Consider the following 24308-nt stretch of genomic DNA (forward strand, 5'->3'; position numbering starts at 1 on the left):
AAAAACAACAACAAACAGTACAGAAATACGTGAAACGATACCGCTAATGGGGATGAATAAACCAATTGGTTTAAAATCCCAAAAAAAAAAAAGTAGCAACTTTGTCAGAAAAATGGCGCATTTTAAAAAAGTTATTCAATGGAGGAGGAGTGGACTGGAGATGGAGTGCATCGCAGTGCGGTTTGTACCTTCTGTTGCCAATTTTGTCACTTGTTGGGATCTAATTTCGTAGTAAAATTCTTGTATAAATAAGACCCAATGAAAGTCCAGATTTACAACAACAATCACAATATCTTCCTTGGCAGAGTTTTCAATTAGAAAGGTTAAAGATCTGCGACAAATGCTCGGATCGATTGGAATTGATTTTGACAGTTCTTTTGTATCGATTGGAATTTTGTGTTTCAGACGTCGCTTCTCTTATATGTAGGTTCACTAGTTTTGAGGTTTTCTGTGTAGACCTTAGCGAGTCTATCGGCCTAGTTTGGCGAATTTCGGGTAAGATTTTTTTTTCGCTTTGCGCACCGTGCTCACTTGACATAGAATGACTCATATATGCATTTTGGGTTTTGATAGTTTGTACACGTTTTAATATTGTGAATTTTAATAAATCTTCTAGACACGTCGCTTGTGAAGTGAATTTGCATCCTCGGAACGCAGTTTCGACAGCAACATCGCCGTGGTTCGACTGTTTCACCTGCTCGTCAAAAAGCCGTTCCTTCGAATACGCCATCGTCAGTTGTTCCGGTTGAATCGTCTCCACCGCCGTGATCAGAGCCTCGTATAGGAGAGCAAAAGCTGATAAACGACGTCTTCTTCTTCCAAATTCACTCCAGTCGCTCGCAACTCGCGTAGAGCCTTCTCGAAGAACTTCAGAAGGTATGCCTTGACGTCCTCTCCTTCCAGCAGTCGCAGTTCTTGAAATTGCTTCCGTTAAAGCAGATTAGGGGCCGTCCATAAATGATGTCACGCAAAATTTGGAAAAAAAATTACCCCCTCTCCCCCATCTGTCACATATTGTCACAACTTCCGTAACCCCCCCCCCCCTTTTTGTTTACGTCACGTTTTCCTAACCCCCCCCCCCCTCCACGTCCTGGAGTAAAATGTTCAACCCTTTAGAAATTTGATTCAGAATGTTGCTTTTCTTAAATTCATCAGTTTTATTCAAAGAACTGAAAGAAGGTTAACAACTTTCAACAAGCCTTCAATCATTGCTTAAAACACATTTCAATCATGAGTCCATAATCAATGTTCATGACTTTCCATATCAATGACCGGGAAAGTCGAGGCAGTAGCTGCAGCATCAGTGACGATGTCGAAACCATTCAAATCTATTTCCTTTTATTCAATCCATTCGCAATCCAAATCTTCTCCACAGGTGTAAGAGTGAAAATATGACATCGTACAATTGAATCAAAAACAAATTATCTGGCAACCATGAACGCTCTCGTCCGTCACTCGTTTTGTAAAGCTAGACAGGATCAAACGCAAAAATATAATTCCTCTTCAAAGTAAAAAACGCGTTCACAGGTAAGAACAGCCAAGCAATCCTGTTCAAGTTTTGCCACCATTTTAGTGGGACGGACTTTCCTGAGTGTTGCAATGGAAGTGTTGTTGTGAACTTTCTTATTCTCATAAAATATCCAAAAGGTATTACTTGAATATGATTATTCATCAAATGAATGGTGCAAGTATAAATTTATGGAATTTAGGATAAAATTATTCATTATTGTTTTGCTGTTTTTTTTCGTAATGATAAGTGATGTCACGCTCAAGCTGACCCCCCCTCCCCCCCATGTCACAAATTGTCACAAAAATCGAAACCCCCTCTCCCCCCCTAACGCGTGACATCATTAATGGACGGCCCCTTACAGAGTGGCGCATTACAGAGTGCGTCCTTGGCGGTTCGCTTATCCTTAAAGTAGTCCAATTAATCTTCGCCGATACGATGGATTAGCAGGTTCTTGCATTTCCTGTCGTTCGTTAAATTTTCTCGGCCTTCATCTGGATGAAGTCCTCAGGAAGATCGCTCGCAAACTCCTCGTCATCTATGACATCCGTCAAACAATGCAGCAATCCTCTATCCTCCATCAGAACATGGATACGAAATTTCCAGTTGCCAAAGTTCGTGCCGTCAAACAGCCACAAATTTTCCTCGCTCATCTTGCTGACCACGTTTTTACTTCCGGAACAAAAACTAAGAATTACTTCCTTTTACTGTCGGGCCCATAACCTAATGAATTAAGCAGAACATTTGCAAAAGGTGTCTTTAATCAGTTACGAATAGAGTGGAAGTGAAAATTTAACTAAACTAAACTCAACGATTACTGCGATGTGTGTTATTCCGTTGCTAAGCATGTAGCTGATGGTTGCTATATTCAACATAACGTTTTCCGACAATTTTTGAACTTTGGTAAATATTTAAAAGAAAATCGAAATATCAGGTGGGGACGTTTTTCGGACAGAATAATTTGAAAAAAAAAAAAAACAACAAGAAAAACATATTTTTTTTAACTTATTTTCAGCACATTTTTATTCTCTTCCACAGTTTGTCTTTCCACTTGTTTCAACTTCCACTCCGGCTACTTGTTATTTCAACTCTGTCAGCAGTTTTGTCGATGTGTCCGTGTATGTAGGTGTAGAAATGTTCTGCAATTGCTGCTTCAGTATTGTTTGTCTATCGGGTACCGCGAGTACTTATAGTGTTTCTTTTTGTTTGTTTGTTTGTTTATTTGTGTGTTTTGGTGTACATTCAAGCAGTTAAAATTTGCGGTTTCAATCTGCATGTAAATACAATATAGCTCACATCTGAAAGTTATTTCTATTAGGAGTTCTTTTTTTTTTTATTTTCAATATTTGTTCTCGGGGTTTCACTGTTTTCATCTATGCAGTTGTATATTTGATTAGCTTTTTAGTTTACTTATTTCACTTTTTGCAATTTCAACTACTGTACTTTTCATGCGTTTTAGCAACATTGACACGGAGCATCGATTCAATGCGATCTACTACTGTATTTTTGTTTATGATTCTGCCGTAGGCTTCAGCTGTTTTGTGTATTTTTTTTGTTTTTCAAACGCTTTTTCGTCCTTATAAATTTCGCTTACTTTCCTTACAAAAAATAAAGAAATCACATTAGAGTTTAAATATTCGTTTGTTTACTTTTTTGTGTTCTGTTTACTTGCTTCTGCTGTGTGTTGTCATTCAATCATAACAGGCGCCAACATTTCAAATAAAAAACATTCTTGTTCCCTTTTGTTTTAATGGATGTTAGATTTTTGGAAAGGATATTTTCTGTTTGGTTTTGTTGTGCAAGAGGAAGAAATGTATATGAAAGACGACCTAGCTCACTCCGTCCATCGGGAAAATTTGACAGCAAACTGTAACAAGAAGTTGAGTTTTGTTTCGGTTTTGGTAGAGTTTGAAAATAACTATCAAATTAAGCTTCTAAACATACACGATTTTATATTTCCTCTCTTTCTTTTTTTTCTGTGTCTTGTTTTTTTTTTGTAGAACTACTTACTTATAACATAGATGTGTATATAAAAAGAAAAAAAAAGATAAAACAACCAACCTTTTATTGCCAGGAGTAAGAATCTATAAGTTCCACAGAAAACTTAAAAACAAACATGAAACATAAACAACAGGAAAAAATCTTGTTGCTTTGCTACTCGCCTTGGAAAAATCTCACCACCACATAGTTGCATTTAGTTTTTTTTCTCTATTTAATGTGTGTGTTTATTTTTTTTGCCCTTGTGTTTCAGTATATTTCCTTGTTTAGTTTGCTCAGTTTCTCGTAGGTAGGTTTCTCTCATCAAATTTTATCACTTATCATCTATTGGTTTTTTCATGTTTCATCCTTTGCTCGGCTCTTATCGCTTACTCAATTAGGTTAGCTAAACTATGTACAAAATTTAATTGCCTGTCTCGCTCATTCGCACCATCTATCTTTTCTCTTTCTCCTTTTGCTTTGCGTTTTTCTCCTATCTCTCGGCACGCGGTTAACACAGAAGATCAATCTCGGCTCTCATCTCTCAACCAAACCAAACCAATCAACCAGCAAACAGAATCAAACATACGCGTTAACGTTCATATTTTTCTTTTTTTTTGTGTGTGTATTTTGTTGCTGATGTTGTTTTTTTTGTTGTTGCTTTGTATTGTTTTAGGTTTTAGGACAGTTGCGCTTCAGTAAACTCATTGTCTGCCTGGCTGCTATCTCTTTGTTCCTGGCTGCACCGCACTCAAGCTACTAACTTTATTTAAAATTTCTAAATAAAGGTAACAACAGTTTCAATAGCGGGTTGCGTTGGCGCAAACACATCGATCACCATTGTTTTTCGTGGAGCACGCTCCGCCCTTCCTCCCTCTCGCTTGTTATGTATCGACCCACAATAGAGTGAGAGAGAACGAACGAGAGCGAGAAAGATAGTTTGCTTTTTTTTTGAGTGTTTGATTGTTTTTTTCCTTCAATTTTGGCTTTGTAATTTGAATTGCTTTTGGTTAATCCATTGGGTATGCTATGTACATGTTTTCGTATTTGTGCTGGTCTGGTTTTTGTTTTGTTTAAATTTTCAATCATCAGGTTTAACGCCGGGACATTATTCTTATTCAATGTTTGTGGTAAAGTTCTAATGGTTGGGCACCAAGATTTGGAATAAAAAAAATATGTAGAAAATCGGGAGGATCGCCAATGTTAAGTTTTGTCTTTTGCTTGTGGTTTTCTTTCTCCCGGCGGCGATGCGAATGCATCGATTGTATTCGAGCTTGTGTGTCTGAGTTTGAGTTCGCTAATGACATGGATTGTACCGAATTGATTTCGGTTTTATTAAAAAAAAAAAAAAAAAACAAATACGGAGACAATGGCTACGAAAACGAGTTTGATAACAGCCGCTGACGCAGATAAAACTAAAACACAACAAACAATAGCTGGGTGTGGTGTGTGGTGTGAGTGTGTAATCGTAATTATAATAAAGAATTTTACAATAAATTAATTAATCATAACAACAGAAACCACTATTCAGTGTGTGTGTTTGTGGGGAGTGTATGTGTGTAAGTGTGCGTTTAGTTTTGGAGACTGTATAGAGGTTAGACTGTATATAGATACCATAGGTGGGAAAGTGCTGCCAGAAACGAAAATACGGGCAGCGGAACAGTTGTTTGAAGGGATTCTGAGAAAGGTATGTCACGGGATTGGATTTCAACTTTTGTGTGAATGTATGTGAGCGTGTGTGTGTTTTCGTGAATTTGTTGGAAATTTTAAACCTGAATTAACCCCTAGCATTATTGGTTTTGGCTGCGGCTACTCGGCTGTCGTTGCGTGATTTCGATCTCGGCCGGGAGATCTCCCCGCACGTAGTAGTCGGTCGCCGTCTTACTGACACCGTTGGACAGCAACGATCCGTTACTGGATCCGTTGAGCAGTGGTGTTGCGCTACCATTGCTGCTGCCGTTGCTGTGCGATGACACCACGGAGCCGTTCTTCCCGTGATGGTGTCCGTTGCTGTACTGGTGGTGGACGCCGTTACCGTTAGCGATTCCGTTGGCACTGCCGTTCGTGAGACCATTGGCGGCCTTGGCGTCAGCTTCCCGTTTGGCTGCGGCAGCCTCGGCCCTGATCTGCAAGAGCGAAAGTATTAGATTTCGATTGTAACCGTGAAAAGTCAGTATTTCGAAAGAAATTCAAAACCTTTACAAAAAAACCAAAACAGAAAAGTTTTTAAAGTGACACCTATCAACCAGTAGTCGAAGTTCAATTTGAGGTGAAAAATGTTGTGCCACTTCCCAGATCGGAAAAAAGGATGAAAATCGGTTCGATTTTCACTCGTTCAACAGGAGCATCGGTCCGAAATCTGATACTGTTTTTGTACAAGGCGTTGAAATAGTTTAGGATCTAAGTAATCCGTGTCGTAGAATAGAAAATAAAATCATTCCACTGCCTGTCACAAGTTAACTAATCACACGTGAATTTTTTAATTGGTTATGGGCCCAGATACCCAACCCGGAGGTCAGCAATTTTTTCTTTGGTAACATCGGCAAGCGGAAAGGACACATCAAGTCCAAGGAGATGGTCCTCGACAACAGTCTTCAAGAAATGAAGCACCTGGCGGAAGCGGTACGATCGGAGCAACAAGCGTTCGATTCGGCAGAAGTTCCGTTGCGTTGCCCCCCCCCCATTGAGAAGCTGCGTGAAAGGGACAATTACACATCGTGGGCGTTTGCGATGCGGATGATTCTGATCCGCGAGGGTAGCTGATCTGCTGAGGAGCGGAGATTTGCCGGAAGATTTGAAGCTGCAAGCTTTGGCAACCATCAGCCTGAGCCTTGAAAGCTACAACTACAGCTTGGTGCAGGATGCCGTCAGTGCCGAGGACGCTTTTAGGATACCTGGCTAACAAGGAAGATCGGATTGCTGAGAAAGTTCACGTCGGTGCGCCTCGTCAATTGTTCCCCAGCGTTGAGGCATACGCGGAAGAGTTGATGAGCACCAGTCACAAGCTCAGAAACGCGAGAACCGAGGTGAACGGCCTTCCCGAACAATACGAGCCTATGATGATGGGGCTCGAAGCTTCCAGAACCGCGTTGACATCGGATGCAGTAAAGGCGAAAATCCTCCAAGACGTTAGGCTGGAACATGGACCGGTCGGCAGAATGATCCGAAAAAAATCAAGCAAAGCGAAGGATGATGGCACAAACGAGAAACTTTGCTACAACTGCGAGGAGCCGGGACATTTTGCCGTGTCCACTCAAGAGGAAGAAAGGAAGCAATTCTGCAGCATTTTTGCCGTCGGGGACGTCAAAGCGGATGAATTGTCTGGATTCCGGAGCCACCATTCATATGGCTCGTGCTGATTAACCATTTGTTGATCTGGTTACCATGGAGCACCATGTTGGGACAGTAAACAATGGTAACATGAAAAAGCTGTCGCCGAGAAAACGGTTCGCATTGAAACGTTGTTTCCATGTAGACGTTGCCAACTGTGAGCGCCATTTGCAAGAAAGGCAACAATTGGAAGACTAGGTACCGAAGAAGGTGGTCTGCATCGAGGCAGTCGGCCGCAGAAAGCATTTTTGGCGAACACCATTGAACTTTGGCACAGACGTCTAGGCCATTTGAATGAGAGCAGCTTGAAGAAACTGAAGCGAATTTCCAACGGTATGGAGTTCCAAAACGAAGCGATTGTCGATTGTGAATCGTGTCTTAAAGGGAAGCTGGTACGATTTTTATTTCCGAGCTGCGAATCAAGAGCCACGCAGCTATTGAAGTTGGTACACTCCGATCTCTGTAGGTCCGTTGAGGTGTCGTCGTTTGAAAGCAGCCTAACTTTGCAACGTTTGTCGACGATGCGAGCTAGAAGGTCGTGGTCTATTTTCTCGAACGGAAGAATCAGCCGTTTGAGGCTTTCAAGAAGTTTTAGGCTAATGCTGAGCGACAAAAAGTTGAATGTCCTGCGTGACGGGTCGGAGAAAGCACGGTGCATGCTGAACGATGCGAAGCTCGGTAGGGAGTACTACATGGGCTGAGGCAGTCGCATCGGCCGCTGATCTCGTCAACCGATGTCCAGCGTGCTGTTTGGTCAACAAGATGCCGGAAGAGGCATGGTCTGACAAGAAACCGAATCTTTGTCACTTGAAAGAGTTTGGTTCAAGAGTGACGACCAACATCTCAAAAGCGGAGCGATTAAATTTTCAAGATTTTCATTTTCAATTTTATATTTTTTGATTGTAGAAGAAATATCCAGAGTATTTATAACCTACTCTTATAGTTTTGATAATTACCAAGAACTTGAAGAACTCTTAGAACAACTCCCTCAACCTGTTTTAATCTTGGGTGACTTGAATGAACACTCCATCAGCTGGGGTGCTCTCAAACCAGCTGAAAGGGAACTCTATGAAAATGTTTGCTCCACCAAAAATTTGGACATTCTGAAAACTCATTACCCACAAGAATTGACCCCTCTACTGGGAATACGTCTGCCTTCAACTTATTCAACACAGCTTCTCTGTACATGCCGCGGACCACTGCTGTACCAGGTAAAAGAGCCATTCCATGGTGGGGCCCAGAAGTTCCGAGCACTACGTCGCCTCCCAAATGACCACCTCCAACAACTTTTCGCCCTTGATGAGTACAAAGGGGCACGATCTGCCGCTAAGGCTGCCGTTAGAACCGCAAAAAGAAATAGCGAGAGGGACTTTGTGGAGGAAATCTATCCTGAAACTGCATCCGCCAAAATTTGGGATAAAATCAAACGCCTGAGTGGCTTCAATCACACCAGCCGTTTCCATTTGTTGTTGGGCCAACAATACTCTAACGACCCTACACTGCTTGCTGAATCCTTCTGCACACACTTCTCCGATTGCTTAATCATACCGTTTCTCAAACCCCATCAGGACCTTCACCTCATAAACAGGTACCGTCCTATCACCCTCTTGGGCTGTGCAGGGAAGATTCTTGAACGCCTGGTTAAACGACGTCCAGTCTCCTTTCTCGAGTCCAATAAACTCCTCAAGTTTGGCTTTCGCCCGGGATGCTCCACCGACGACCGCCCCACCACATTTGAAAATCTTGTTGCCGACGCCATTGATGTGGAGTGCTCATGTTTGGACGTCTCTAAGGTCTTCAACCGGGTGTCCCGTCATCAAATTTTGTCCAGATTGAAACAATGGGATGTTCTGGGCAGAATGGGATATTTCATCCGCAGCATCCTGACTAACGTCTACATCGATGGCAAGCTATTATGCACCATAGCAAATGACGTGCCCCAGGGCTCTGTCTTAGCCCCAACGTTGTTTCTTATTGGGATGCAATCATTCTTTGACGTAGTTCCAGAGGACTGTAACAATTATGTTTAATATGTCATGTATCCAGTAAGGATTATTCGCACCTAAGAATAAAACAAACCGATAATCTAATTGCCTCAGTGTGGACTTTTCACACAAGTTTCACACACCCCTCGTTTTTGTCAAGTGAAGAAATATGACAAAAACGAAAGACATTTCCTTCCGTGTATGAAAAAAAAACTGATAAGCGTGGCAAAAAATCGGGCGGAGTCTCGGTTCGAAGTTGGCGTCGTTTTTTTATGCGCTGCGGGACGGAATCGGTGCTACCGTAATAGAACCGGCGTGGCCAAAGAGCATCCGGACAGCACAAATTCCGCGCGGCATCGGCGAAGGCAGGAATCTATCCAGGCAAAGGATTTCAGCGCCAAATTGGGTGAGTTGCCAAAATCGCAATAACAACGACACGCAAAATCTCACCAACTATTTTGAACAGATTTGTTCGTCGGATTACAAATCGCTGATATTAGAGGTAGACCAGCCAGCAGCGCAACCGACGAGAGCTGCATCAACCAAATTGAATCGTCCGTGTTGAGGTCAGGACGGAAGCGAAATTATACAGGTGAGTTAACCTCGATGTGACATGCACATGCAGCTAACCTCACTTCGCTTACTGTGCACGCAGATAATCGCAATTCACTGCAGAGTGCAGCACAACCCCAATCTAGGGTAAGTTCCGAAAAACAACAAAACAGAATCGAGAACTAAATTAGCTCCTCCTGCAGGGTTTTGTTTTGCCATTTCAGCTGCTGCGTGTCTGTGGAATTGGTTCCTCGCAATTGTGGTCAATCTGGCTTCAACCGGCAACGCTTCACCATCGAAAATTTCGTCGCACTCACCGATCGCCAAGAATAGTACGAAAGCAACATTGTCCGGAAACCTACTGGTTGAATCGTGTCCTCGGGAAGAAACGGCCTAAGCCAACATCACCGGAAGGAGTGACCGCCAAAGCGGCATCAGCAAGGTTGCAGTCGTCGAGGGAGAACACCTTCCGACATCTTTAAAGTGGTTGCCATAGGAGGAGCTGCGCGGGACTCCGCATCAGGGAAAAACATCGACTCGTCACCAAGGTCAGGAAGTGCCGTGTCAAGTATTAGCGTTCGTCGCTAGGTAGCAGCACCAGCAGGAGTTTCGGTGCCTAGGGCATTGCATGCTTAATCCGCATCTCCCGGATTTGCGAAGGACAATTCATTGGTGTGGCATGCTCGACAATCCACCAATGCTCTTCTCAGGATTTGACGGCGCTTACGAGGAGGCCGGCACGCTTCACCACATGCATGTTCCAGTTGCGGAAAATTGTTGCTGCTAAACGGCGCTCGTTTCGCTGCATGCTACAGAGGTCACGCGATGACAAAGAGTAAGTGCCCGTAATTATTTCCCTGAATACATGCAAAGCATTGAATACCAATTTTGATTTTGTGTGGCCTATTTTGTTGTTGTGGAGTTAATTCCGATGCCTTTACGCACTTTGGTCAACACATTGGTCAATATAAGAAAACCTATAACAATGTTCTGGCCTACGCCGACGATATAACCCTGATATTCGTGTCTCCTTCCTTACTCAGTAATATCCAGAAAGCAACTATAAATAGCCGTGGATAAGGTAGACACGTGGGCACCGTGGGTTTTACCTTCGCTCCTGAAAAGTCAAAACTGATGCATCTCTGTAGCAGGAAGAAAAAGCTAAACAAACTCCCACTACTTATCATGGGCAAGAAAGTTATCCCCATTGTTCACGCATCCCGCATCCTTGGAGTCTTGGTGGATGACAAACTCAAATTCATCAACCATGCAAAGCACATTCGGAAATCAGCCTCACATAAACTCAATATCCCTAGAAAGTTGTGGAGCGCCCGACGCTCACTGTTCCGATTCCTTCATAGTTTTCTGATGTCTACCGTGCTTCATGGACTGGGCCTATTTAGTCGCGGGGCGAAAAAATTAATGAAAAACTTGAACCGCCTTTTGGAGCAGCCCAATCGTCTCTATTATGGCAGAAAGAGAACAGACCCCTTTTTGACTACGTCACCGCAAAGATCCTTCCAATCAAAACAACCGAAAACCCGAACTACCCTTCAACTAGCTACAAAAATATCAAGCATCTATCCCCGAACTATCATACCGCACATACTCCGCAAATTCAATACTCCTGTAAGAGCCTGAGGAAGTTCTACTGTTGCTTTGGCCAACTATCATCAGCTCGTCAAACGAAAATTCAAAAACATACCCTAGTTCTTCACTGATGGTTCAAAGTCCACTGATGGACAGGTTTGATGTGGCATATTCAGCACTACCGACAGTGTGGCCCTTGTTCTACCATTCAAATGCTCCGTTTTCAGCTCTGAAGCTTTCGCCATCCAAAAAGCAGCCCTAGACCTCTGCCCATCTACCGGCGCAGTCATCTTCCCAGACTCTGCAAGCGTGCTGAGAGCTGCCCAGGCAGCCAACACCAAACAGCCATGAATCATTGGCCTTTACAACTTTGCAGCTGCGAAGAAAGTAACACTGTGTTGGACTCCTGACCACTCCAAGATTCCCGGCAACGAAGCAGCAGATCTACTAGCTTTCAACGGTAGTAAACTAGAACCCCTTAACGTGCCCATCCCTCCTTCAGATGCGTCGCACTGGCTTAAAAACCACCTGCTCCTCTCCTGGGCAAACATCTGGAACAATATATCACCGAAAACAAGCTAAGGGAGGTCATAAACTGCACTTATGCATGGAGCCCTAACCCGAATACGCATAGGACACACCCATGGCTATCTTATGGGTAAAGAGGACCCTCCCATCACCATCAAACACATCCTCACGGAATGTCCAGCAAACCCGCCTGGTCTGTGACCTGGTCGACAACCTTCGACATACCCTGTCGGCAACCTTCGACAGACCCTGTCGAATGATCCTGAAGAAGAGGATCAAATCCTCTCATTTCTTCGGAGCAGTAACATCTACGAAGAAATATAAACGTTCATCTACCTATATGTCCCTACCAAAAATCTCTTTTTTGCTTTCCTTTCTCAAAAAAAAAAAAAAAACACTAGTCAAGGCAGGAGACAGAATGAATTATCCAACAGGATGAAAACCCCCATAAAAATAATGCGGGAAACAACGCGCAATGACAGCATATTTAACATTGTGCCACGAGGAAGAAAAAATGAGAACCACCTTGTTCGCCCGGTAGGTGCTCTGGTAGAACTCGTTGAACAGGAAGAAGAACATGACGGCGTGCATTCCGATCCACCAGACGAAGGCTTTCGGGTAGTTGCAGTCGATGAACAGCAGCTGGAAGGCGTGCGCCATGATGGCAATGAACTGGACCTGTAAGAGAGAGAGAGAGAAAAAAAGGTTAAAGAGATTGTCTCAGTTGATACAAAATGGTCGCCTACCATCTGGAGGGTGGTGAGGTACTTCTTCCACCAGAGATACTTCTGGAACTGTGGGCCGAGCGCGGAGAACAGGTAGTACGAGTACATGACGATGTGCACGAAGGTGTTGAGCAATCCGAAGAAGGTACTGTGGCCACCTGGAAAGGAACGAATTTACGGTTTATGACGGTTGCCATGAATAACTAAAGCATTTTAAATTTATTTTTCTTGGAAATGTTCGGAGCTCAGATTTACATGGCGACCGTTATAAATATTGTTAATTTTGTTCTAAAGTCTTTTATAAAAAAGATTTATGACGGTCGCCATGTAATATTTTTTCAACAGAAACATTTTCGATGTCGTTTTTCTGTGAAATGCTCTACTCGTTTAGAACATTAAGGTTGTACGTCAAAAATTCATTAGATTGAACTTGTATCCAAGCAAAGTGAGAAAAAATGATACAGCAAAAAAAAACAACATCGATCAAAGTCTATCGGTGGATCGTACGAATCTATACCGAAAGGTAAATATTGGAAAAGCTCTCGAGCGCTGATCGACTCTCAAAGTCAAGGATCCTTCCGGCTATTCGATATAAGAACAGTATGTAGTCGGAACATTGCTGAAACAGTAGAAAGAGATGGCACTGACAGGCGCCACACACTTACCTGGAGTGAACTTGACGCCGAACCACACCGACATTGGCATCACTCCGTGGTGGATGACGTGCAGCGTCGACACTTGACTAGTTTTTTTACGCATCACAAAGAAGAACTGTTGGTCCGATTCCGAAACGAGTTGGGGGTTGATCCGAGGGGGGCCGGCCATATTCGATGGATGTGTGGAAGTAGAAAAAAAAAGAATAAAAATAATCATCAATTAGTACATTGCAGGTGGCAGCCGATCGAAACCGGAGATATTTTTGCTGTAGGTATCTGTATGCTGTTGTTGGTTAGGAGGGTAGCATTGAAAGGTGGTTATAGGAGATCAACCATTCAATTCCATTCCATTCGTTCGTACGTTCGAAGGATTGCCGATATGAGAGATTGATCTGTCCGTCATTTGTTAATTGCCATTGGCGAGGCTAGGCGTACGGCAAAGATAATTGCCGATAGAGCTACAGTGAGGGGCAAAATAAAGTGTCCAAATTATTTTTTTTCAATTTCTTTTATTTTTCTGGTTAAAATTCAACGAAAACACATCGTAATCATTTTTAAAATATTGTTTATTATGTTCTTTTCAATTTTTGTTAATGTTGCGCTGGAAAAAAAAGAAAGTTTTTCTGATAGATAAAAAACAGTTAATATTCCAAAAAAAAACAGGGGCAAAATAAAGTGTCCAGATCAGTACAGCTTCAAATAATTCAAACTGAAGGCAAACAAGAACGATTTAATAATGGGTATGGCCTCCTTCAGCCTTCAACACCTCCTGCAAGCGCTTCGGCACACTTTCAACAAGGTTGTGCAAGTGTTGTGGGTCGAGTTCCTCCCACGCATGCTCCATGGCATCAAAATAAGTATTTTTAATTTGCCACACCACTCTTATCAATCAGAGCATCGAGGATGGCCCACAGATTTTCGATGGGGTTCAGATCAGGACTTTGTGAAGGCCATTCAAGGGGTTTGATGTGGCAGGAACGGGAAAATGACCTCATCAGATTGGCCGTATGCTTCGGATCGTTATTCTGCTGTAAAACGAAGCGCTCTCCGAGGCCCGTCTTGATGAGGGATACCTCGAGGTTTTCCGGCAGGACATTGCAATATGACTCAGCTGTCATGATTCCGTCAATTTTTACCAAATTTTTACCACCCCACCCCAAGAAAAGCACCCCCACACCATCACGTTACTTCCTCCGTGCTTGACTGTTCCTTGGATATGGCGGTCTTGGAGCTCCTCACCCGACTTGCGCCACATATGATCCCGCTTCTTCCGGTTGAATAGCTCAAATTTGGATTCGTCGGCCCACAACAATGTTTTCCTCTGAATCAAAGCAATCGAAAGATTCCTTTTAATTCAACCACGGTAAATGAAAAGTTCAGATACCGGTATTTCGATAGCAACTTACTATCTTCTTCAGTAAGCGTTTTCGATTGGTATCGAGCACGGAGCAACGGAGGAAGTAACGTGATGGTGTGGGGGTGCTTTTCTTGGGGTGGGGTGAGCAATTTGGTAAAAATTGACGGAATCATGACAGCTGAGTCATATTGCAATATCCTGCCGGAAAACCTCGAGGTATCCCTCATCAAGACGGGCCTCGGAGAGCGCTTCGTTTTACAGCAGAATAACGATCCGAAGCATACGGCCAATCTGATGAGGTCATTTTCCCGTTCCTGCCACATCAAACCCCTTGAATGGCCTTCACAAAGTCCTGATCTGAACCCCATCGAAAATCTGTGGGCCATTCTCGATGTTCTGATTGATAAGACTGATGTGAGAAATAAAAATACTTATTTTGATGTCATGGAGCATGCACGGGAAGAACTCGACCCACAACACTTGCACAACCTTGTTGAAAGTATGCCGAAGCGCTTGCAGAAGGTGTTGAAGGCTGAAGGAGGCCATACCCATTATTAAATCGTTCTTGTTTGCCTTCAGTTTGAATTATTTGAAGCTGTACTGATCTGGACACTTTATTTTGCCCCTGTTTTTTTTTTGGAATATTAACTGTTTTTTATCTATCAGAAAAACTTTCTTTTTTTTCCAGCGCAACATTAACAAAAATTGAAAAGAACATAATAAACAATATTTTAAAAATGATTACGATGTGTTTTCGTTGAATTTTAACCAGAAAAATAAAAGAAATTGAAAAAAAATAATTTGGACACTTTATTTTGCCCCTCACTGTACCTATGTGCGTCGATGATGGCTGTGCCAAGATTCCGGTACCGGATTACTTATGATTGGCGGCTGTGAACTTGAACGTTTGGCTTCTTGGCAGCCGGACCGAAGAGAGATATAGATCCTTATTGGCCCACTATGTGCACTTGGTTGGCCAATGTCAAAGGTCGAACTTGGCTTCTAGTGATGTTGGGTTCGAAGTTCATGTGCTTATTCTACGTAGATAAAACTAAATAAAAGAATAATTGAAGCAGATCTCGTGCCTCTGATCAGAGCTAAAAGTCTCCATTGGAACGTAAAATGTGTATAATTTTCGCATTCGATTGATGGCATTAGCATATTTCACTCATTCAAGCTTTCACTTTTGTAAGTGATCACGATACTTCGATATGCCCACATCGAACAGCTGAAGATGATGATGGGCTGTCATCTCAGAGCGAACGTGGGGATTCTGACAGCAACAGTTCTACACCCGTTACATTATTGAATCAATATCGGGAATTATACCAATCAATCACCAATCGATTGCAACGATACGATGCAATGAGATGTGTGCAAATAGTTACGAGAGAAGAACACCACCGGCTGTTTTCAGCTGGTGTAAACTCTTATTATAACTCATTGATAGTTCTAGACAATTTGAAAATCCCCCAACTGTCGAGCGTGCGGGATCAATATTTACAATGATAGGGTGTGATCATCCACGTTTAAGAGCCTATTTAGATTGTGGGGTGAGGATTTGTTTGGTTGATCATAATACTGTGTCGATTTTGCATCATTTTCGAATGTCTCAAACCATAAGTTTCTTGTAGAGTTTTAAAGTAACGTTAACACGAGTAAATATTAAATTTTCGGTTTGTATGAAAACAATCATTATTTTTCTTTTTTATCTGTAACCGAGACATCTTATCTTGTTTTGGCCAATTTATAAATTCTCTCAAACAAAATTTCTGCTGAACAACTTCGTAGAAGACCATAACTTCGACGAAATAAGGTACTCATGTCTTTGGCAAACTCAACATTGTGACGCTGATTCACTCAGTTTTTTGCAAAAGAAAGTTGTGAATCACGTCACAAAATTTCAAGTTATACTGTACCCTCCCTTTTAAGGATTTAAACTTATAATCAAAGGTTTGAAGAACCTCTTAGCTAAATGAAACTATGATTTCAAAGTAGTCGAAGATTCCTTTGAATTCAGCTACTGTAGCTGAATTCAAAGAAATCTTCGATTTAAACTTTATGTACACTTCTTAAAAGGGAAATTATTTGGAGTAGGCGATGGCTTTCGAGCATCGCATGCGTTTTTTTCGTGCTCCGTATTTTTTTTTTATAAAATATGTTTAAAAGTTACTTTTGAGTTTGTTTTCGGGCGCATTTCTTTTGGTTGATAGGGAAGATAACAAGTTATTCCCCCAGCGTGGGTGAGCTTTTGAATGAGCCGTTTTCGCTAGTGACTTGCCTCCAAATCTGTCTAAGAAAAGTCCGCCAATAGTTTGGCCAAAAAGAAAATTACTCAATAATAAAATGTCCCCATCGTTTTCGAAAGTGCACTTCCCTGGATTTAATCGAAAATGGTGTTGAAAATTAAAATTGTGACTCTTGGAAAGTTATTTTGAATTGACTCGCTGATAGAGAGGAGAGAAAGGAGCTTAGAGAAGGTACTCTAACGCGATTCATGAAAGCATTTCCTTTAAAACAGGAAAACATTTGTGTGGGAGCTGTCTTCTGAAGTGGCAGTGTATTTTACATCTCACAAGGGAAGTCAAGGGTTCAAGTGGTTCAAGTATAGAAACAGTATTTGTGGACATTTGCTTGTTCAAATAATAACTTTCATGAAACCAAATTTTGTGATGGCTTGGAAACAGTTGTTTTCCTTTTCTGTGCATGCGGTTTTCTAAATGTCGTCCAAATCACGGCTTACTGTGACCTGGAAGATTACTAGTTTGCTACACAAAGATAAGTATCCGTGATAATTTCTTTTGTATTGATGGTGTGGTAAGTTTATATATAATCAATGATATAAATAACTTCATGTTAAATAGCTTTAGTGAGGGGAATGGACAGGACATCAAACGATCGGAAAATTGATATAGGGGAAAAGTTCATATAACGCCCCATGTGGCTAATACGCGCCACCTTTGTTTTGGAGAATCTGAAACATTTTAAGCCTGCAAAATATTACCAATTTGTTTTAAATGCTGTGATTGGTCATGGCAAGTATGAATTTTTCCTTAAAATGCCCCTGTGTCGTGATAATTTCACAATTTAGGTTTTTCATCATTTTGATCTAAATTTTAAAACACTTTCAATAAGGTGTCACCAAGCAGAGAAAAACGAATAAGACAATATTTTCTGACACATCGATAGAGGATAATCTAAAATATGATTTTATGCTAAAAAATCATACTGAACTCGCAAAGGTATGCTTTTTATGGGTCTGTTCTATCACGGCCCATGCGCTCGTTATAACGCGCCAATCGTAGTAGGCTGAAAATAGCATTAATTTTTCAAAAAGGCCAATTTTCATTCAAAATGAACAAAAAGTCTTAAACCATATTTTGAGCGTTAATTCAGCCCAAAAAATCTACTTTTCATTTTTTCCAAAATTTTGATTAGTCCATTTTGATTTTCTTTTCAGTCAAAGTTTCTGTAAGTATTGGTGTGTTTTCGGTCTTCGGCTGCTTTCGGGTGCGTTCGGCTGCTAGGCGCGTATTGAATACACAGCGGCGCGTATTTGCAACACAGTTTTGTTCTGTGACTTTGAATATGGTTTTTAAAAATCAAGTTTTTGAAGCAACTATAGCAATTTGAGTAATAAAATATCATAGGCATTTGTAGAAAACACCTTTCTTCAACGATTGCACTCATTTTCAACACAATTTGTACGTGGAATACATAGAAAATCAACGATTCGCTTAGGTGGCGCATAATAGGGCATGTTCCCCTACAATGGATTGTGGGTTCAAGCCAGCCGGAGTATCTCAGCAAATTTGGAATCATGAGAAGGGGAGGAGCGGGCTATATGCGCCTATTAAGCAGAACACTGATTTAATCAAATATCACATCGAATATGTGTACAAATACTATATACATGTGTGCAGGCATCGGTTTTCTATACATTGGATTAATTTTTATGTTAAAATTTTCTTCTGTTTCCAAGAAAATGATTTTATCATAAGTGTTGTCTAAAATGCCGAACCTCAAACCGTGCGGGCTAAATGCGCCTATTTATGTTTTGAACAAAATTTCTGTTTTTTGGGCGATATTTCTGTATAAATTCATTGAAACTACTAGAAAGTAATAATTTCCGTACGAGAAAGCTGAAGTTTTATAAAAATCTATGTATATTAAAATTTTATGGAATAAAACAAAAGTTAGGGTTGCCATACTATGGAGGCAGATCATCCATGAGGAAAACTTTATCAAATCTGTTTTTAGATCTTCAATTCTCTCTCAAGATGTTATTCAGAGCTTAGATTTGGAGGTTCAATGATAAAAATCATTTATTTATTCTATTTAACCTGTTATTTTAGGATAGAGGCATTTTACAAACATGATGGGGACATACAAAAACACTCTATTGTTCCACTATATAATCATTATTAAACCTCCACAAAAGCTGAAATATGTTTAATTTCTAAAGTTCATTTGAGTAAGAAACAAAAATCATCCTAGTTTTTGTTTTAAGCTTCTTTACGTATAGTCGTAAAAGTCGAAATATTACATCAAAATGTATCAAAACCTTGTATGATTTATAAATTTTTTTTGAGTTGGTATATTCATATTATTCTTTCTTGCCTTATGTTAAAAGCGTATCACCCTCAAAATGCATTGGTCAGATAAGCTGTCTAATCAGCCATTTCATCAAAAAGCCGTAGGGTCATTTAACCCGATAGGTCCATTTAGGAAACCTTTCCCCTAGGTTACTTAGATACCTTTTCAGGATTCTTTACTTGTTTCGAACAGTTTGAAGGGAATAAGATGAGTCAAACCTGTCCCAAACCAGTGGTAAAAGACCCCTTGGCTGTACTGCAATTATTAGTTATGAGTTAAGAATGAACAGTATTTGAATGCGCGATCGAGATTCCGTACCGACTCGGATCGAAAAATTTGGTCAATATCAACTTGACGTATTTCTTTCAATTTTGCATTTAAAAAACCTGAACACCCCTCATTTTGAAGGTGTGTGTGTAGAATGTTGCTCCTATTTTGATTTTGGAATTCACTCTTCAGTTGTCAAAATGCCGTCCAAGGAAGAAGAGCAGCGTATCAAAATTTTGCTCGCCCATTGCAAAAATCCGAGCTCCTCGCACGCAAAGCTGGCAAAATCGCTTAAAGTTGCCAAATCAACCATTATCTACAAATGTAATTAAAGTGTTTGGGGAAGATTTGTCGACAGCCAGGAAGTCTGGATCGGGAGAAATCGAAAACCGGAAGCCGCTGAGACGACAAAGAGAGTTGCCGGTAGTTTCAAGCGAAACCCTAACCTCTCTCTCCGAGATGCCGCAAATAAGCTGGGTGTATCGTCTACAACCGTGCATCGAGCCAAAAAACGAGCCGGACTATCGACTTACAAGAAGGTAATGACTCCATATCACGATGAATAACAAAATACGACGGCCAAAGCGCGATCCCGGAGGCTGTACACGACGATGCTGACGAAGTTTGACTGCGTGGTAATGGACGACGAAACCTACGTCAAAGCCGACTACAAGCAGCTTCCAGGACAAGAGTTTTATACGGCAAAAGGAAGGAGAAAAGTAGCAGATATTTTCAAGCACATGAAACTGTCAAAGTTCGCGAAGAAATATCTGGTTTGGCAAGCCATCTGTACCTGTGGCTTGAAAAGCAGCATTTTCATAGCTTCCGGGACTGTCAACCAAAAAATTTACGTGAAAGAGTGTTTGAATAAACGTCTGCTACCTTTCCTGAAGAAACACGGTTGTTCCGTACTGTTTTGGCCGAATTTGGCATCTTGCCATTACGGTAAAAAGGCCATGGAGTGGTACGCCCCTAACAACGTGCAGGTGGTTCCCAAGGACAAGAACCCTCCCAACACGCCAGAGCTCCGCCCAATAGAGAAATATTGGGCTATTGTCAAGCAGAACCTAAAGAAGATCAAAAAAACTGCTAAGGACGAGCAGCAGTTCAAGGCAAACTGGCTTTCTGCGGTGAAGAAAGTGGACAAGGTGGCTGGCTGTACAAAATCTGATGGCAGGGGTTAAGCGTAAGGCCCGGCAATTCGGATTTGGAAAAGCGGAAGTCTAACTGAATATTTTTCCTGAATTTTATACTAATTAAACTTGAAAAAGAAATTTAATTTGATTTTTTAAATAAACGTTTTCACCAATTTACACGCGTTTTCCCTTAACCAAATTTTGACCATATCACCCTTTAACTATCAGTGGCTTGATGTTTTGTTCCATGATATTACTAACATTTGGTTGAAATTAGGAAGGAGTTGTGGGAGTTCTTACCCGGAATGCTTCAGATTTTGGTTACATTTGAATATGCTCGATTGCCGGGAATAGATTTCTGAATTTTCTGGAACAACAATATTTTTTCCTAATTTCGTCCATCCAATTAATCTTTGTTCAAATATGATACATAAATAGATGTACCAATCGAGTGTATGGAAGTTCTACGTTGATTTTTAATGGTCACTTTTTTATGATGATCATTCTTGATTGATCATAAGTTTTAATCGTTGATAAATTTATTAATTTAAGTATGATCATTGACACGTGCGGTGAGATGAAATGTAAGGTAGAAGAATTTGTAAAGGAATGAATAACAGGCGGATGGGCAAGCATTAGATGAGCTTCGTAGGATAAAGTTTTGAATAGGTGTTGAAACTGTAAGTCTAGGGCATTTTTGTATTGGAAAGCATGAAAGTGTGGTGGTACGCCTTTGCCGTACAACAGATTACTCTGTATAGGAAGCGTGATCGACTTTTGATCAACACATTCCTAAACACAGCACGCCAGTTGGATTGTGTACTGGGAATCACAATCGGGCCCGATTTTTATGTTAAAATAATTGAAAACATGATTAAAGACAAGAAAAATAATAAAACACTTTTGTTATTCTTTGGGATCACACATAAGTTCTGGCTGTGGAAGTACGATTAGTGATTAGTGATTGCAAATGCATAAATTCGCCTTCCCAGATTTATGAGCTTCTTCAAAAAATACGATTTTGTTTGTGGTTCTGCATAAAATGCGAATTAACCTCGGAAATATCTAAATTTTGGTGGAAATTGTAATTACTGGAAACTATTTCCCAGCATATTGTAAGCTTAAAAATGGAAAATATAGCAAGAAGACACATGTAATAGTCCTAATAAATCATTTAACACGCAAATTTCGAGTTCATTAACAGTAAAATATTGAATTGATAAATCATCTTTTCTCGTAACTATTTTCTTATTCGAGTTTTGGAATGATTCCAAGCTCTTTATTCAATATATTTCATACTGAAATCAAATGTTTTAACACTAACTTTAGTTCCTTAACACTAATTACTGAACTTTTTCATGCAAATGACAAAAAGCGTAGATTTGTTTTTTTTTTCTCGTGGAATGTATGAAATATCTCATAACAACTACGTCATCATGCCAGGCGTGGAGTACGTTCACGCACTATTACGGTACCCTATAATCAAAATACTCTGGCAGAAAACAACACAAATTGGAAACCATAGCAACGTATTTTACTACACGGAGAAAAGTTGAAGTAGGCTGAAATTCCTATGTCGAAAATTTAACATAAACAAAATTTTCTGCGTGGTCATAGAAATGGTCGTTCAAACACGAACTTTTGTAGTTTAGACGCAAACCTACGGATTGACAAAACAAGGTTCAGCGTTGTTTACGAGGAAGAAAGCCATCCAGAGAATTCAGAACAAGGTTCTGAAAATGATTTTGCAGCTTCCACCTTGGCACAGCACCGAAGATCTTCATCAGATTGCGGGCATTGAATCGATCGAAGAGATGACCAACGAAATCATCGCTAACTTCAGAGGCAAATCGGTGACGACGGGAAAATTGCAAGTATTTGTGAATCGCTGCCTGCGAAAAATCATCCCCCCTTGGTTCGTGGCCTGGCAACTGGACCTCAAACGGAAAACTACATCTATCGTGGGAGAAAAAAAAGTTGTGGATTGAAGATGGTTTTATCGCAACTCCTTCCCAAAAAGTTCGTGTTTTACGTTAAAAGTTGATGAAAACTAGCATTTAGAAATAGAAAAATTAACTAAAAAACTTGAATTTGTGAATGATAATTGACAATAATTCTAGTTTGAGCAATAGTTCAAGCAAGTTTAAGTAAGACGTCAGCTGACATGGTCTCATCCTGGCAAATCAAGCATCGAGGAATCGATAATAATCAAAACTGGGAACTTTTCATTGACTGGATTTCCATTTTGTTTTTCGAAACCGACAACCAAACAAACGGTTTAATTCGCGTGAAGATGCTAATTTGTATAGTGTGTTAGCACTTCATCATTCGTATTTGTAATGTTGATCCCCACTAGAATGATTCAATCTTGTAACTTTCATTACGGAAGTGAAAGGCTTATTTTCAATTTTTTTATCCATTTTTGGAATTCAGAATGAAAGTACAGAAAATCAGTACATATAAATAAGAATTTAGAGAATTGTGGAAATACCAGAGGTTGACTATTGACACTGATTTGAGCCTAAATGTTCAGAATGATTAGGCAGCCTCCCGGAAGTGGGTAATTGATCGAAAGTTTGATGAGTTTGCTGACACACTGTTAGGTCAGTGTTTGTTTTGTTCTGCAAAGAGTGTCGGGTTGTTTATGTTGTCAAGAACCTTTCCGAAGCGGCATTGTTGCTCACCGTTTTGCAACCGTGTCGTACAAATCGTACACTTTATCCTGACACGTTTTGACCTTTGATTCGAAACGAAACAGGTGGGCAATCGAAGAACATTGATGTTAGCTCGGGATTGATGTTTCTTTTGTTTAATTCTTAAGTGTCGTAATGATGTGAGTTTTTTTCCGAAATTACCTGACCCGGCGATTAAAAATTCAATTCGAAAAATTCAATAGTTATGGAAATTTGCAAATAAATGTTTGGTTCACAAAACCTAATTCGTCAACACCTTGAAGTTCAAAATCCAACAGTAGCAGTGGGTTGAATGATTTGTTCGTGGCACGTAAAATAAAACGACTTAACCGACCACCGTTCGCGTTGTTATGACTAGTGTAGAACAAAAAAAAAAATAATAAAAGTGGCACTTAACTTCAACTAACGAAAAAAAAAGTTGCAAACGTGCAATCGAGTTTGACATTGCAGCGAAGCGAAATAAAGTTTGGAAACAAACGGTTTCGGATTTTGTTTGTTTGTCCTTCTGCTGACGCCGACGCGCTAAGGTGGAGCAAAGAAAACAAAATTCATAATAAATCAATGGCTCGTTCCTTATTAGAGCAAGACTTTTATGAGCTGTAATTACTGTCCACTTTGAGTAGTTGTAATTTTTTTTTGCGGTCCCATTGTCAAGTTTTATCTGCCATGTTTTTATTAGGAATTTATTGGCTCTGTCAAAGTCGGCTCTTGGCTACCGGTTCGAAATCGGGGAGTGTACTTATGCCGGTGTATAATTAGAATGTGGGATTACCGATCCGGCTTTCCTGTAGATTAATTGACAGAAAATACTCTCCTCCGGATTAGGAACATATCGGAGCAGATCGATTGCCTTCCTATGAATTTTTTAACTTCGGAACCGGGACACAAACACTTTCGAACCGGCTCCAGCTCCAGCTGCCCCACCCAATCAACTACCTACAAACTTCCCTCCAGGACAGAGTTATGCTAATAAGGAACAACTGAGAAAGGGGGAGTTGTTTTGATTGGAAGTCAGAGATCGAATAATTCACATTCATTGATCGGCTAATCGCTGTCGTGGCTATCGTGTCAGGCAGGTGTCTTATACGCAACTCGAATAAACTGGCCAGGCTGGGGATGATCCTATTCCCCAAGAATGGTTGCAGCACTCTGGGGCTAGTCTGTCATTAGGCGGTATTTGGCCGACCACCCCATTAGCATACTCAATTAGCGATAGGAAATTGTAGGTAGATCACATCAATTGACGTGTAATGATCGGAGAGAGGGGGAGATCATGCATATCTTGTTGTTGCCACCAGTTCAACAAGAAAAAATCGATTATTCCGCCGAATGGGAAAAACAATCCATTCGAAATTGATTCCGAAGAAAAAAACAATCGTCATCCCTAAGGCAAACCTAACAATCAAAGT

The 24308-nt window shown here is 40.7% G+C and overlaps 1 protein-coding gene across 2 annotated transcripts in view; it reads right to left on the reverse strand.

The window, feature by feature from the left end:
* Positions 1–2827: 2827 nt before the first annotated feature.
* The window catches only part of LOC129744159 (elongation of very long chain fatty acids protein AAEL008004-like), a 558472-nt gene continuing 536991 nt past the window's right edge, over positions 2828–24308 (reverse strand). Inside the window, exons 4-7 of one of the 2 annotated variants that reach the window (XM_055736566.1) lie at positions 12860–12965; positions 12216–12352; positions 11995–12147; positions 2828–5610 (exon numbers count right to left, since the gene is read on the reverse strand). In XM_055736566.1, the coding sequence (XP_055592541.1) occupies positions 5275–5610; positions 11995–12147; positions 12216–12352; positions 12860–12965 (732 nt within the window). In that variant the 3' untranslated portion in view covers positions 2828–5274. Of the gene's footprint in view, positions 5611–11991; positions 12148–12215; positions 12353–12859; positions 12966–24308 lie in introns of both variants that reach the window. The other variant, XM_055736575.1, reaches the window with a different exon arrangement.

This window comes from Uranotaenia lowii, chromosome 1, assembly GCF_029784155.1.
Source record: "Uranotaenia lowii strain MFRU-FL chromosome 1, ASM2978415v1, whole genome shotgun sequence".
Classification (NCBI taxonomy): Eukaryota; Metazoa; Arthropoda; class Insecta; order Diptera; family Culicidae; genus Uranotaenia; species Uranotaenia lowii.